The sequence below is a fragment of the Chrysemys picta genome, chromosome 15, assembly GCF_011386835.1.
Source record: "Chrysemys picta bellii isolate R12L10 chromosome 15, ASM1138683v2, whole genome shotgun sequence".
Classification (NCBI taxonomy): Eukaryota; Metazoa; Chordata; order Testudines; family Emydidae; genus Chrysemys; species Chrysemys picta.
This window is the reverse complement of record NC_088805.1, coordinates 4,453,143-4,469,706: the sequence shown is the minus strand read 5'-3', so window position 1 is coordinate 4,469,706 and position 16,564 is coordinate 4,453,143. Positions and strand designations below refer to the sequence as shown.

Below are 16,564 nucleotides of genomic sequence, written 5' to 3'. Positions count from 1 at the left end.
ATTGCCCAATTATAATTTTTTGAGGCCCCTTACGTGTTTGTTCCTCAGGTTCTGCTTTGTCTGGAGATGACGAATGGGGTGGCTGGGCTTCCTCTCTGCCTTGTCCAGTTACAGCAGGAAAGTGAAAGACTGGAATAGCAGAGAAACCACTATCATCTGAGATCATGTTCTGGGAAATAACCCGACACAGACTGGACATCCAGAGAGCAGTTTGCACCCTAGCGCCCAGCGTTTGTGTTGGTAACGCCAGCGCCATCCCTGATCCCACCCCATAACTCCTTTGCCCTCCCACAGACTAACGTTGTATTGCCTGTCTGCTGCACTAACGCCGCCGCCAGGGCTTGGTCTAGGATGCTGTCTCCATTTTATAGATGGGGAAGTGAGTAGAGGTGAGAGGCAGTGACACACCTAAGGCCATACTGCAAATCAGTGGCAGAGTGGGGGAAGAGAGCCCATTTTTTGACTCTTAACTCTGTATTCAGTCCTCTAGAGCATAGCCAGCCTTCCTCGATCTGTCCCTGCAGACCCAGGATCCAGCCTGTTGCTCTCTCCCCTGCGCGGCTGTTTTAAAGGGAAAACATTTAAAGTGGGAAAAAACGGCAGCTTTTCTTACCTGGAGGAAGGGAGCTTATATCACCACCACCGGACACTGCAAAACAAACATCGGAGAGTGAGATCAGGACCCTCAACCCCCTGCGGAGAAGTATCCCTCTCCCACCTTTCCCCACTGTCCCAGTCCTGCTCTCAGCGCCTTTAGAAAGAAGCCTTTTGCTGCCATATTATGTCTCACATGGCTTTGTCCCTCCCCCACCTACTGAGGCTCTGCTATTTCTAGCCTGCTGGGGCAGCAGGGTGAGACCCGTAAAATTATTACCCTGCAGATTTGCTGCTCTCTGACTGGATAGAGAGACTATGGGGTGGGCTGCTGCCTGTTAGTGGTGAAAACAGTACCTAAGCTCCTCCCACTAGTGAACAAACCCCATCCCTCCTAGGTGGAGCCTGAGTGTCTATTCAATCCCACCGTCTCCTTATGCAAGTGATCACGATCTGATCCCATTTATAATATGAAAGCAAAGTCCAGACGGGTAATATATATCCTTGCTGCTTTAGTAGGGCCAATTTCACAAAGCTGAAAACAATTATGAGACAAATCAGCTGGGAGGAAGAATTTAATCAGCAAAATGTGAATGATAATTGGGAATCATTTAAGAGCACCTTACTAGATGCCCAAAAAGGCACAGTTTAGAAAGAAGGCCGTACTGGTTTTAAAAAAACCAACCTGCTTTAGAGGGATGTGAAGGCAACTATACAAAATAAAAAAATAATACACAACAAACAGAAGAAAGGGAAAGCTGATAGTAATGGATATAAATCAGAGGTTAGGAATTGTAGAAAATTCTTAAGGGAAGAAAAAGGACACACGGCAACATCTATGGCAGAGATACATTAAAAACAAAAAGAATCCTGACAAGGGTATTGGCCCATTACAAGATGGACATGGTAGAATTATCAATAATAATGGAGAAAAGGCAGAAGTGTTCAATAAATATTTCTGTTCCATATTTGGGGAATAAACAGATAATATAGTCTCATCATATACCTCTAGTATCTCGGGAGGATCTTAACAGAAGCTACCAAAATTAGATATTTTTAACTTAGCTGGTCCAGATAATGAAAGAAGGCACAAATTTACAACGGTGAGAGTAATTAACCGTCGGAACAATTTCCCAAGAGTAGCGGTGGATTCTCCATCACTGGCCATTTTAAACCCAAGATTGGCTGTTGGCTGTTTCTAAAACTCCGCCCTAGGCATTATTGTGGGGCAGTTCGACAGCCTGTGTGCTACTGGAGGTCTGACACTAGACGATCACAATGGTCCCTTCGGGCCTTGGAATCGACCCCTAGGAACCCACTCCTGGTCTGTGGGAGGAGGGGTTTTCCTTCTTCTTCCTCTCCTGGCTTCTGGGAGCCGAGCTCTGCCCCACCGCTGCACCTTCCTGCCTGCTGCTAAGAGGGGGCACCACCACCTTCTCATCCCCCACCCGGCCGGGATGGGGCATCCTGCATTACTGCCCCCCACCCTGACTGCTGGGGAGGGGCTTTCCATTCTCGCCTCATTTGCATGGAGGGAGGGGCAAGGCCCAGGTTCCTCCTTCCCTCCTGCCCCATGTGTGCATGTTCTGAGCTGTCCAGACATGGCCTCCCCCCACCTCTAGGAGCAGGGTGCCTAGTGACCCTTCTCCTTTCCTGCAGCCCCGCCCCCCCCAGTGCCATTCTCTTCCACCCCCACCCACACAGAGCAGCTGCAGCCCATCAGCCTGGGTGGCTTTTATTTGGCAAAATAACAAATCTAAGAAAGAACCCACATAAAGTCTCCTGGATAAGCAATTACCAGTAGGATCACCCCGGCCCTGCCTGGCCCCCTGAGTTGCTCTGGGTCTCACTGGGGGTCTCCCTGCGGGAATGATCCGGATGCTGTTAAAGCTCAGACATTCCCTGGAGATGCGCCCTGGGCAGTAAAATCTATTGGCTCTTCATTCAGCGATCCTGGTTGTGCTTTCCTTCAGTTCAGCCGATCCGTCCCCTTGGTAAAGGCCGTCACCAGCCCCTCGTAAGGACAACACCACGCAGCTTCTCCCTCCTCCCCCCGATCATCCACTCTCCTGCCCACCCCATCCAGTCGCATCTCCCGCACTCCCCTCCCTGCTGACCCTCCCATCATCGCCCCGCACTTACAGCGACGAACCACATGGAGAATGCAGTGATTGGTCAGCCCTTGGTGACCCAGGCTCCTGGCAACTTCCAGCTGTCTGCCTGCGAATCTCAGTCTAAACCTGTCAACATCGTCGTTGAAAATGTATTTTTCTAACACCCTCCTCTTCAGATCCACCCCAGTGTCCTCCCAACACACGTCCAGGGCACTCACCTTGCCACTCAACTCTCTAATAAAGATTGTGCCCTGGGCCCCGCCAGCGGCTGCAGAGTTCCCAGTGGGTTCATGCGCCATAATGTCTGAGCCCCACGTTGTGCAGAGATGTACAGACCCAGGCCGTGGATTCCTCAGAGCCCCCCCGCCCCCTTTCTCCGGATTTAGGGATCTTCTCTGCTCCCAGCAGAGCCCCAGCTCCCAGGGACCCCGGGTGAAGCAAGCCCTAGGCCAGCCTGCCTTACCGGGGAGTCTGAAGGGTTAACACTGAGGCCGGGGCGAGGCAGCTGGAGAGCAGGTTCCAGTTCTGAGAAGGGCGCGTTAGACTGCAGATCTGCCACCATACTGCTGTAATTCAGCAATCCAGGTGGAGGATCCTCTGTGCATCTGTTCTAATCAGAGCTCATACCGTGCTCATCACCACCTGAGACCTTCCAAGGAGAGAGAAAACGGCTAATGGCACCTGCGCATTCTGTACCGAAGGAACAGCGGCAGCTCCAGGCACCAGCGCTCCAAGCGCCTGACTGGGGCGGCAAGCCAACGGGGGCGGCCTGCCGGTCCCTGCGAGGGCGGCAGTCAGGCAGCCTTCAGCGGCATGCCTGCGGGAGGTCCGCCGGTCCTGCAGATTCGGTGGCAATTCGGCGGGTACGCCGAAGCTGCGGGAGCGGCCGACCTTCTGCAGTCAAGACGCCAAAGGCGGCCTGTCCGCTGTGCTTGGGGTGGCAAAAAAACTAGAGCCGCCCCTGCCAAGGAAGAAAGTAAAACTTCAAGAAGCGAGAAAAGCTGATGGGCCTGTGCACTTCTCAGCGCAGTGTGCTGAGCAGGTGGGTCAGACGGGGGAGGGGCGTGGTGGTTCTTGGCTCCTGCAGGAATTTGTTCCACTGACCTGACCTGGCTCCCAAGCGTGCTCTGGCTCCCGCACAAACAGGCGTCACCCTTGCAATGTGCAATCTGGTTGTGCCAGATTAAAAACTGTATCTGTCCGGTGATATTTGCGTTTCTAGAGCCAGTTCCAGCACCTATTGCCCTCCCAACTTTAACAAAGATTTTGGTGCCCTTGGTTGTGGGAGGAGGATGGTAGAATATCACAGTCTACCCTCACCTCGCAATGAACCCTGGAGGTAGCAGGGGGCTCCCCACTCTACCACCCTTCTGTCTGGGAGAGGCTGGGACTGGAGTACCTGGGGGCTCCCTCACAGCCAGTGCTGCTGCAGCACCTCCTACTGGGAGAGCCTGGTATTGCACTAGCAGAGCTCCTGTCATATTCTCTTGCTAGCGTTTCATTGTTTTCTCTGGAGATTTTAATTCTGCATCGCCCAGTTATAATTTCTTGAGGCTCCTTACGTGTTTGTTCCTCAGGTTCTTCTTTGTCTGGAGATGACGAATGGGGTGGCTGGGCTTCCTCTCTGCCTTTTGCAGTTACAGCAGGAAAGCCTGGAATAGCAGAGAAACGACTATCACTTGAGATCATGTTCTGGGAAATAACCCGACACAGACTGGCCATCCAGAGAGCAGTTTGCACCCTAGGGCCATTTGTTTGTGTTAGTAACACCAGCGCCATCCCTGATCCCACCCTGTAACTCCTCTGCCCTCCCACAGCCTAATATTGTATTGCCTTTCTGCTGCACCAACGCCACCGTCAGGGCTTGGTCTCCATCTGATAGATGGGGAAGTGAGTAGAGGTGAGACACAGTGACACACCTAAGGCCATACTGCAAATCAGTGGCAGAGTGGGGAAGAGAGCCCATTTCTTGACTCTTAACTCTGTATTCAGTCCTCTAGAGCATAGCCAGCCTTCCTCGATCTGTCCCTGCAGACCCAGGATCCAGCCTGTTGCTCTCTCCCCTGTGCGGCTGTTTTAAAGGGAAAACATTTAAAGTGGAAAAAAACGTCAGCTCTTCTTACCTGGAGGAAGGGAACTTATATCACCACCGCGCACTGCAAAACAAACATCAGAGAGTGAGATCAGGACCCTCAACCCCCTGTGGAGAAGTATCCCTCTCCCACCTTTTCCCCACTGTCCCTGTCCTGCTCTCAGCCCCTTTAGAAAGAAGCCTTTTATCCCAGATGGCTGTGTCCCTCTTCCCCACTGAATGGTGCTGGGGCTCTGCTATTTCTAGCCTGCTGGGGCAGCAGGGTGAGACCCATAAAATTATTAATCTGCAGACTTGCTGCTCTCTGACCGGATAGAAAGACTATGGGGTCGGCTGCTGCCTGTTAGATGTGAAAACAGTACCTAAGCTCCTCCCACTAGTGAACAAACCCCACCCCTCCTAGCTGGAACTTCGATCCCACCGTCTCCTTATGCAAGTGATCACGATCTGATCCCGTTTATAATGTGAAAGCAAAGTCCAGACAGGTAATATATATCCTTGCTGCTTTAATAGGGCCAATTTCACAAAGCTAAAAACAATTATGAGACAAATCAGCTGGGAGGAAGAATTTAATCAGCAAAATGTGAATGATAATTGGGAATAATTTAAGAGCACCTTACTAGACGCCCAAAAAGCCACAGTCTAGAAAGAAGGCCGTACTGGTTTAAAAAAACCAACCTGCTTTAGAGGGATGTGAAGGCAGCTATTCAAAATAAAAAATAATATACAACAAATGGAAGAAAGGGTAAGCTGATAGTAATGAATATAAATCAGAAGTTAGGAATTTCAATTGTAGAAAATTGATAAGGGATGAAAAAGGACACAAGGAGACATCTATGGCAGAGATAAGAACAATAAAAAGGAGTTTTTTAAATACATTAAGAACAAAAAGAATCCTGACAATGGTATTGGTCCATTACAAGATGGAAATGGTAGCATGATCAGTAATAATGGAGAAAAGGCAGAAGTGTTCAATAAATATTTCTGTTCCATATTTGGGGAATAAACAGATAATATAGTCTCATCATATACACCTCTACCTCGATATAATGCCGTCCTCGGGAGCCAAACAATCTTACCGCGTTATAGGTGAAACCGCATTATATCGAACTTGCTTTGATCCGCTGGAGTGCACAACCCTGCCCCCTGGAGCCGCTGCTTTTCTGCGTTATATCCGAATTCGTGTTATATCGGGTCACGTTATATCGGGGTAGAGGTGTACCTTTAGTATCTTGGAAGGATCTTAACAGAAGCTACCAAAATTAGATATTTTTAATTTAGCAAGTCCAGATAACTTGCATCCATGAGTTTTAAAAGAGCTGGCTGAGTAGCTCATTGGCCCATTAATGCTGATTTTCAATAAGTCTTGAAGCGCCAGGGATGTTCCACAAGACTGGAAGACCACTAATATTGTGCCAATTTTTAAAAAGGGTAAATGGAGTGACCTTGTAATTCATAGATTCATAGATTCTAGGACTGGAAGGGACCTCGAGAGGTCATCGAGTCCAGTCCCCTGCCCTCATGGCAGGACCAAATACTGTCTAGACCATCCCTGATAGACATTTATCTAACCTACTCTTAAATGTCTCCAGAGATGGAGATTCCACAACCTCCCTAGGCAATTTATTCCAGTGTTTAACCACCCTGACAGTTAGGAACTTTTTCCTAATGTCCAACCTAAACTTCCCTTGCTGCAGTTCATTGCTTCTTGTTCTATCCTTAGAGGCTAAGGTGAACAAGTTTTCTCCCTCCTCCTTATGACACTCTTTTTACCTGAAAACTGCTATCATGTCCCCTCTCAGTCTTCTCTTTTCCAAACTAAACAAACCCAATTCTTTCAGCCTTCCTTCATAGATCATGTTCTCAAGACCTTTAATCATTCTTGTTGCTCTTCTCTGGACCCTTTCCAATTTCTCCACATCTTTCTTGAAATGCGGTGCCCAGAACTGGACACAGTACTCCAGTTGAGGCCTAACCAGTGCAGAGTAGAGTGGAAGAATGAGTTCTCGTGTCTTGCTCACAACACATCTGTTAATACATCCCAGAATCATGTTTGCTTTTTTTGCAACAGCATCACACTGTTGACTCATATTTAGCTTGTGGTCCACTATAACCCCTAGATCCCTTTCTGCTGTACTCCTTCCTAGACAGTCTCTTCCCATTCTGTATATGTGAAACTGATTGTTCCTTTCTAAGTGGAGCACTTTGCATTTGTCTTTGTTAGACTTCATCCTGTTTACCTCAGACCATTTCTCCAATTTGTCCAGATCATTTTGAATTATGACCCTGTCCTCCAAAGCAGTTGCAATCCCTCCCAGTTTGGTATCATCTGCAAACTTAATTAGCATACTTTCTATGCCAATATCTAAGTCGTTGATGAAGATATTGAACAGAGCCGGTCCCAAAACAGACCCCTGCGGAACTCCACTTGTTATACCTTTCCAGCAGGATTGGGAACCATTAATAACTACTCTCTGAGTACGGTTATCCACCAGTTATGCACCCATCTTATAGTAGTCCCATCTAAGTTGTATTTGCCTATTTTATTGGTAAGAATATTATGCAAGACCGTATCAAATGCCTTACTAAAGTCTAGGTATACCACATCCACCGCTTCTCCCTTATCCACAAGACTCGCTATCCTATCGAAGAAAGCTATCAATTGGTTTGACATAATTTGTTCTTTACAAATCCATGCTGGCTATCATCATTTTTTATCAGCTATATTTCCATAGAACCTAGGAGCCCTAGTCATGGGCCATTATAATAGATGCTGTACAAGCACAGAACAAGTCCTTTCCGCAGCATTTTCAACCAGGTTGGCTGAGATCCACCCCCTTTGTAATATCAAGACAGCTGGTGCTTGTCCTCACAGATTGAAGGATGGCAAGGTGTCTTATGCACTCCTGCCCTCCCCCAAATATACCAGAGCAGACCTTTGATGCTCACCTGAAAATAGTTTCCCCTCCACACTGTTTACCTCTTCCTGTTAATTTCCTTCTAAAGTCTCTGCCAGTTTTTCATTACTGTCTCCTACCCCCTGTTTGGAGAAGTTTGTCTCAAAACACTCTACCTTTGAGTGGCCTGCTTTTAACTATACACTGAGAGAATGTAGTATTTAGTACATATACATAATTCCTCACATATTTTCCATATATACCTCTCACAGTGACTCTGATGGTCAGTGTGACATGGGTTATCAGTAGACACCTTTCATGACCCCTTTTGGTGAACCCTTGGGATCTGTTATATTAATTTGGATGGAATAAATGGGCTAAAGGTGTTAACATCACTTAGTTACTGTTTCATATTAGACAGTGTTAAATAAGGTTAGGGGTTTGGTATATAGAAACTTTAGCCTGCTTAGTACTATGGCAAACACACCATTATTCTTTCTTTTAACTTTTTATTAAAGATACAAAAAAGATGGAAAACAGTTAAAGCATTTGAAATGTAAAGGGTTATGTAAGGCTTTTATTTTAACTTTTTTTTAAAGCTGGAGAGAGTTTTAGAAGGCAAACTTTCCTTGTTTGATGGTTTTTAGATGGCATTAAAGATGGTAATAACTGCTTTTGGGGGGAAAGAGAAGAGGCTAATTGAGATAAACTGGAGCTGTTGCTAAAGTTTAATTTTGTTTTATTTTAGGTGGTGGTTGGGATTTAGCTGGAGCTGGTAGGGATAGTAATGTAATTTGGATTTCTTTTTTATTTGATTTGGCTAGGACATTTTTTAGGATTAGGATACAGAAGGTCCAGGGTCCCAGGAGATGAGGATGGGGGTGGGGGTGGCAGCATTTTGATGAAGCTTACTTCAGAACCTCTGTCTGATTTTCCCCCAAAAATCTCTTTTTAAGGACCCAAAAATACAGTGATGGGTAGAAAAACCCATCCCCTTATTATTTTCTACCAATTAGGCCTAATATTTGACACACCAATTTTGGTTTATTAATTTCTGGTTTTACATGTTCTGTTTTTAATAAGCATGATTTTAACATAGTCCTTGAATCATATCAGCTTGGCCTGTTTGTTTGGACTCATTTCTCAGAGGTCCATTCCTCAGAGGTCCAGTTTTCTAAATCTTCTTTATCATATTTGTTGCTTTCCTCTGGACTCTCTCCAATTTGTCCACATCTTTCAAAAAGTGTAGCGTCCAGAACTGGACACAGTCCTCTGCTGAAACCTCCCTGAGTAGAGCAGGACAATTGACTCCCATATCTTACATATGACATTCCTGTTAATACATCTCAAAATGATAACCTTTTTCGCAACTGCATCACATTTTATAGGCCTGTCAGCCTGACATTGATCCTGGCCAAGATAATGGAGCAGCTGATATGGGACTTGATTGATAAATAATTAAAGGAGTGAAATGAAGTTAATGGAAATCCAGGTGTGTTTATGGAAAATAGATCCTGTCGAACTAACTTGATATATTTTTTGGACGAGATTACAAATTAGGTTGATAAAGGTAATAGTGCTGATGTAATATACTGAGACATCTGTAAGGTATTTGACTTGGTACCGCATGATATTTTGATTACAAATCTAGAATGATATAAAATTAACAACAAACACATGAAATGGATTAAAAACTGGCTAAAATCATCGAGCGGGTGTGTTTCCAGTGAGGGATTGGTTCTTGGCCCTACACTATTTAACATATTTATCATTGACCTGGAAGAAAACATAAAATCATCACTGATAAAGTTTGCTGATGATACAAAAATTGGGGGAGTGGAAAGATCACTGATACAGAGCCATCTGGAGCACTTGGTAAGCTGGGTGCAAACATACAATATTCATTTTAATACAGCGAAATGTAAATGTAAACACCTAGGACCAAAGAACGTTGGCCTTGATTACAGAATGGGGGACTCTATCCTGGGAAATAACGACTCTGAAAAAGATTTGGGGCTCATGGTGGATAATCAGGTGAACATGAGCTCCCAATCTGTGGCCAAAAGGGCTAATGCGATCCTGGGATGCCTAAACAGGGAATCCCAGGTAGGAGCAGAGAGGTTATTTTACTCTGTGTTAGTCACCAGTGTGACCACTGCTGGAATCCTGTGTCCAGTTCCGGTGCTCACAATTTGAGAAAGAGGTTGATCAATAGGAGAATGTTGAGAGAAAAGCCACGAGAATGGTTAAAGGACTGGAAAACATGCCGGGGCAAGGAGCTCAATCTAGGTAGTTTAACAAACAGAAGGTCAAGGGGAGATCTGATCACAATCTATAAGTACAGAACAAATATTTGATAATGGGCTCTTCACTCTCACAGAGAAAGGTCCAACACAACCCAAAGGCTGGAAATTGAAGCTAGACAAATGCAGACTGGAAAGAAGGCACAAATTTACAAGGGTGAGAGTAATGAACCATCGAAACAATTTCCCAAGGGTCGCGGTGGATTTTCCATCACTGGCCATTTTAAACCCAAGATTGGCTGTTGGCTGTTTCTAAAGGCTCCGCCCTAGGCTTTATTGTGGGGCAGTTCGACAGCCTGTGTGCTACTGGAGGTCTGACACTAGACGATCACAATGGTCCCTTCGGGCCTTGGAATCTACCCCTAGGAATCCACTCCTGGTCTGTGGGAGGAGGGGTTTTCCTCCTTCTTCCTCTCCTGGCTTCTGGGAGCTGCACATTCCTGCCTCCTGCAGGGATGGGGCACTCTGCATTCCTTTCCATTCTCTCCCCACCCTCCATGCAGATGAGGCAAGGCCCAGGCTCCTCTCCTTCCCTCCTGCCCAATGTGTGCATGTTCTGGGCAGTCCACACATGGCCTCCCCCCCACCTCTAGGAGCAGGGTGCAAGGAGGTGACCCTTCTCCTTTCCTGCAGTCCCTCCCCCCACCCCCCCATTCCATTCCCTTCCACCCCACACACACAGAGCACCATCAGGCTGGATGGCTTTTATCTGGCAAACAACAAATCTAATAAAGAACAAAAGTAAAGTCTCCTGGATAAGCAATTGCCAGTAGGATCACCCTGGCCCTGCCTGGCCCCCTGAGTTGCTCTGGGTCTCACTGGGGGTCTCCCTGCGGGAATGATCCGGATGCTGTTAAAGCTCAGACATTCCCTGGAGATGCGCCCTGGGCAGTAAAATCTATTGGCTCTTCATTCAGCGATCCTGGTTGTGCTTTCCTTCAGTTCAGCCGATCCGTCCCCTTGGTAAAGGCCGTCACCAGCCCCTCGTAAGGACAACACCACGCAGCTTCTCCCTCCTCCCCCCGATCACCCACTCTCCTGCCCACCCCATCCAGTCGCATCTCCCGCACTCCCCTCCCTGCTGACCCTCCCATCATCGCCCTGCACTTACTGCAAGGAACCACAAAGACAGTGCAGTGATTGGTCAGCCCTTGGTGACGCAGGCTCCTGGCATCTTCCAGATGTTCGCCTTTGAATATCAGTCTAAGCCCATCAACATCGCCGGGGTGGATGTTTTCCTCTATCACCTTCCTCTTCAGATCCTCCCCGGAGTCATCCCAACGCACATCCACGGCACCCGCGCTGCCAGTTAAGGTTCTAATAAAGACTGTGCCCTGGGCCCCACCAGTGGCTGCAGAGCTCCCAGTGGGTCCCTGCTCCATAATGCCTGAGCCCCACGGGGCTGCCTGTGCAGACTGTGCTCTCAGACCCGGGCGGTGGATTCCTCAGAGCCCCCCGCCTCCTTCCTCCGGATTTAGGGATCTTCTCTGCCCCCAGCAGAGCCCCAGCTCCCAGGGACCCCGGGTGAAGCGAGCCCTAGGCCGGCCTGTCTTTCCTCCCACCCTGCTCAGAGCTCTCAGCCACTTCCTGAGAAAGTGAAACTCCCAGTTGGCCAGGAGCCCAGGCCTCGGGGCCTGGCTGGGTGTTTCTGAGGCCGTGCTGCGCAGGCTCCCAGGGGGACTGTGGCTTCAAAACAAAACCCGGAGGCTGCTGGCATTTTCTCCTGTGTCGCGCAGCCCCCTTTTTTTGTAGTCTGCCCCACGTCGGCCCCTCTTCATTTCCCCCACTTCTCATGTTAACCCCTCCCTCATCTCTTGCCTCTGCTCCTCTCGCCTGCTTCCTAGAGGGTGTCTGGTTCCCTTCTCTCTCCCTGCTCTCTCCCTCTCCTCTAGTCTGGCCTGCAGAGGTTGAGAAGTAATTTCCTTCCTCTTCCCCCTCCCGCAAGTCTCCCTCCCTCCCTCCGTTCTGGTTCCCTTTCTCCTCCCCTCACCAATGTTCTTCACCCCTGTTCCCCCTTCAGCTCCCCCAGGTCTTACCTTCGTTCCCATCTCCTCTCCCTTCTTCCACCGTTCTCTCATCACTGGCCCGATGGGACCGTGCAGTGTTGTTGTAGCGTGTGGGGTGAAGGATATTGGCGCGATGGGGGTGCGGAGGATGTTAATCTTGTGTATTGGACCAACTCCCGTTGGTGCGAGAGACAAGCTTTCGAGCTCACACAGACTCAGGTCTGGGAAAGGTGCTCAGGGGGTCACAGCTAAACACAAGTTCAGACAGTTTAGGGGAAGCGACATTTTCCCCTTTTGCTCCTCTCCCGCATTGGGCCAACTGAGAGACCCCCCTCCACTCTGAGCAGCTGGGAGGCTGAACTCTCAGGGCCACTGACAGGGAGACAGTGGGGGGCCCTGGGGGAGGGGCGGCTGCAGGATCCTGGCTGCCTGTACCAGCTGCCCCCCAGCTCCTGAGATCAGGACCCTGCCTGCACTCAGCCACGCCAGGCCCAGAGGCTTCTGCCTGGGGCCGGCCAGCAGCTTCTCTTTAATTACCTTCGTGATCCCAATACCTGAGGGAGCTCGCAGTGCAGCAGCCACAGTGCCCTAGAGAGAGCCAGTGCCGCTGGTGCCCGGGCTCCCGAGGGAACTCACCGTGCAACGGCTCCAATGCCCTATATCAGGGGTCGGCGACCTTTCAGAAGTGCTGTGCCGAGTCTTCATTTATTCACTCTAATGTAAGGTTTCGCGTGCCGCTCATACATTTTAACGTTTTTAGAAGGTCTCTTTCTATAAGTCTATAAACTATTGTTGTATGTAAAGTAAACAAGTTTTTTAAAATGTTTAAGAAGCTTCATTTAAAATTAAATTAAAATGCAGATCTTATCAGTTTAGTGCAGTGGGCCAGGGCCGGTGCAAGGATATTTTGCGCCCTAGGCGAAACTTCCACCTTGCGCCCCCTCCCGCCCCCGCACATCGGTTCATTGAGGGGCAAATCCCAACGAGCCTTTATAAACCCCAGGGGCCAGCCATGCCCAGGGGCCAGCCGTGCCCGGAGCTGCTCCCTAGACCAGGTTCCCCACTCCCCGCCCCCTGAACTCCCCTGGAGGGTGCACAGCCCCCCCCCACGAGCCCTCCCCACCGCACCCTGGCGGCCTCCGCTCCGAGTCCACTCACTGGCTTTGCTGGGCTTGGGCCGCTGCAGCAGCTCGGCAGGGAGGAGCTGCCTTCCAGAGGCACCAGAGAGCCAGAGCGTCGGCTTGCGGGGGCGGCGAGCCCCAGCCATGGAGGAGGGGGGCAGCTGCCATCCACTCCCTCCCACTTCCCACCCCGATTGCCCCCATCAGAACACCCAACCCCCCCCCCGCTCCTTGTCCCCTGACTGCCCCCTCCTGGGACCCCTGCCCCTAACTGCCCCCCAGAACCCCACCCCTACCTAAACCTCCCTCTTCCTTGTCCCGTCTGTCCCCTCCTGAGACCCCCCCCACCCTAACTGCCCCCCTAGGACTCTACCCCCTACCCGTCCCCTGACTGCCCCGAACCTTATCCACACCCCCACCCCCAGACAGACCCCCGGTACTCCCACGCCCCATAAAACCACTCCCCACCCCATGACAGGACCCCCAGAACTCCCGACCCATCCAACACTCCCCCTGCTCCCTGACTGCTCCCCAGGACTCCCCTTTCCATGCCCATGCCGGTCAGACGCTGGCTCCACGTGGAGGCAAAACACGCTGCCGGGCTGCCGCGCGCACAGCCCCTCCCCCGCAGAGTGCTGAGGCAGCGGGAGGGGGGAGCTCCGGGAGGGGCAGCAGCGGTAGCGGCTCACACTGCCGGGAGCTGCAGAACCCGAGCGCGGTGAGGGGGGAACCAGGGGGTACCTGCCGCCAGTCTGGGGTCCCTGCCGCTGGCCCCGCTCAGCCTCCTGCCGGCCTGGGGCTCCGTTCACTCAGCCGGCAGCGTGCTGAGCGGGGCCGGCAGCCGGGACCCCGGCTGGCAGCCGCGTGCCAGGCAAAATTGGCTCGCGTGCCACCTTTGGCATGCGTGCCGTAGGTTGCCGACCCCTGATCTAGGTGGTGTTTGCAGGGTGTCCCTGCAGGGCAGAGTTAAGGCTGTCTGGCTGCATTTCCAGAGTTTAACACATTTGGATTCCTTTTAAGTTCCACCTTGACTCTGAATTTCCATGTTTATAAGGCTTGTTTGCAGATAATTGCAACATCTCTGTAAGGTATATTACCTTAAATTGCTAACATGTGTTCTCAGCCTTTATTGCATTTTCACATTATTTTTCTCTGGGATTAGAGATAGCAAAAACAGCACTGCACAGAAATACACCAATTGCACTAAGGTTTCTCCAAGCCTGAGAGACTTCTCTCAGCTGACAGCCCGTCCCACAAATCTGGGGTTCTCTCTGCCATTTGGGAACAGAATGACAAACAAGATATTTAAATCAGGAAAATGCAGCTCCCCTGCTTTAAATGAATCTGGACAGTTGTGGGGCCCGTAACTCCAGGACCATCATCTCGGCAGCCTGTCCGGAGAGGACCCATATCTCTATTACCTCTCTATTCAATATCACTTCCTTGATTCCAACACCAGCCATAGCCCCGGGGGCTATGTAGTGGGGCAGACTGCCCCACTCCGTGAGAATTTGGGCTGCAGCAGGCCAGTGGGCCTGCACAGACGGGTAGCCAATCAGAGAAGGGCTTATTGGGAGCCAATCAGGGCCCGGCTCAGCCCTATAAAAAGGCTGCCCAGGAAGGGAGCAGGCAGTCTGTCCCAGGCCTTTGACAGGGAAGGTCTGTCTCCAGGGTGGGAGACTAGCACTGGAACAGCGCAGTGCTGGGCAGGCCCGGGCGAGCAGAAGGGAACTCCAGCCTGGTGTCTGCTAGGATGCAGGCCCTGAGGGGAAGGACCTAGCCGGTGTGAGGGGCCAAAGGGGAAGCGGCCCAGGGACGTGGACAGACTGAGGGAGAGAAGGAGGGCAGGACGGCTGCCACTAGAGGGTTCCTCGGTTGGGACCCAGAGTAGTGGGTGGGCCTGAGTCCCCCCTTCTCCCTTGCCTTACACCCAGCTGATGGGAGTAGCCGTCTTGGGCTGCACCAACCCCCTGCCAAAAGGGGTGTGACTTTGGGGGGTGCCTACATTCTCTGGGGCATAGAGACAGCTGATTGACACCCCCCCCCCGGAAGGGGGTGTGGATGGACTGAGGGGCACTGCCGGAGGGCAGTGGTCCTGAAGAGTGACACAGGCTCAGACGCCAACCAAGGGCGAGACAATGGGTGGGACATCACCAGAAGAGGGTGCCTCACTGGACTGAGCTAATTCCCAAGACAGCCAGTAGGAGGCGCCAGGTGGTGAGTCTCAACCCTGTCACAGGCTACATGACTGAAAGTCCTGGAAAGTTGCAGGGCATCTGCATGGGACCTAAAAGGCCTGAGGTTTGGGCAGATCTGGCTCCCAATAGCCCCTCACCCAAACACAGAGACAGGAGACAACATGTGGGTGGCTTTCCCTGCCCTTTGGGGCATCTCCATTGATAATGCTGTGACCCTTTAAGGCCACCATACTGCTGTAATTCAGCAATCCAGGTGGAGGATCTTCTGTGCATCTATTCTAATCAGAGCTCATACCGTGCTCATCACCACCTGAGACCTTCCAAGGAGAGAGAAACAGGCTAATGGCACCTGCGCATTCTGTACCGAAGGAACAGCGGCAGCTCCAGGCACCAGCGCTCCAAGCGCCTGACTGGGGCGGCAAGCCGCGGGGGGGCGCCCTGCCGGTCCCTGCGAGGGCGGCAGTCAGGCAGCCTTCAGCGGCATGCCTGCGGGAGGTCCGCCGGTCCTGCAGATTCGGTGGCAATTCGGCGGCGGGTACGCCGAAGCTGTGGGAGCGGCCGACCTTCTGCAGTCAAGCCGCCAAAGGCGGCCTGTCCGCTGTGCTTGGGGCGGCAAAAAAACTAGAGCCGCCCCTGCCAAGGAAGAAAGTAAAATTTCAAGAAGCGAGAAAAGCTGATGGGCCTGTGCACTTCTCAGCGCAGTGTGCTGAGCAGGTGGGTCAGACGGGGGAGGGGCGTGGTGGTTCTTGGCTCCTGCAGGAATTTGTTCCACTGACCTGACCTGGCTCCCAAGCGTGCTCTAGCTCCCGCACAAACAGGCGTCACCCTTGCAATGTGCAATCTGGTTGTGCCAGAGGAGCAGAGTGGTCGGTGGTGCTTGAAATCCTTCACCTGTCCGTTGCCATGACCATTTAGCACCTTTCAAATAAGGCGATCCTACACTCGACAGGGCATTGTGTCGGAAGACAATGGATTGAGGGTAGCACAGGGGTGAGGTGCTTGTGAAATCCCATGTCACTAAGTATTCTGTACCAGGGGTTGTAGTCTAAGAAGTAGCCTTTAGGCGCAGGGAGAAAGCACGGCTCTAGTCCAGAGGGAAAATGGGATTGTTTGGGTTTCTGCCTGAACAGTTTGTGAAGTGTGTGTGTGTGCTTATGAACCCTGTATCTTTACCAAGCTGCAAACTGCATTTTGAATATGCAGCCCTTTGTATTCGCTGTGGTCCATTTGCCTCCATGT

General features: G+C 50.8%; 1 protein-coding gene across 1 annotated transcript in view; it reads right to left on the bottom strand.

Moving 5' to 3' along the window:
- The window catches only part of LOC135975829 (polyubiquitin-D-like), a 21,921-nt gene extending 10,177 nt beyond the window's left edge, over positions 1-11,744 (bottom strand). The window contains exons 1-5 of the mRNA XM_065568509.1: positions 11,112-11,744; positions 4,832-4,864; positions 4,271-4,360; positions 614-649; positions 34-129 (exon numbers count right to left, since the gene is read on the bottom strand). Coding sequence (XP_065424581.1) covers positions 34-129; positions 614-649; positions 4,271-4,360; positions 4,832-4,864; positions 11,112-11,382 — 526 coding nt within the window. The 5' untranslated portion in view covers positions 11,383-11,744. The remainder of the gene's footprint in view (positions 1-33; positions 130-613; positions 650-4,270; positions 4,361-4,831; positions 4,865-11,111) is intronic.
- Positions 11,745-16,564: the final 4,820 nt, after the last annotated feature.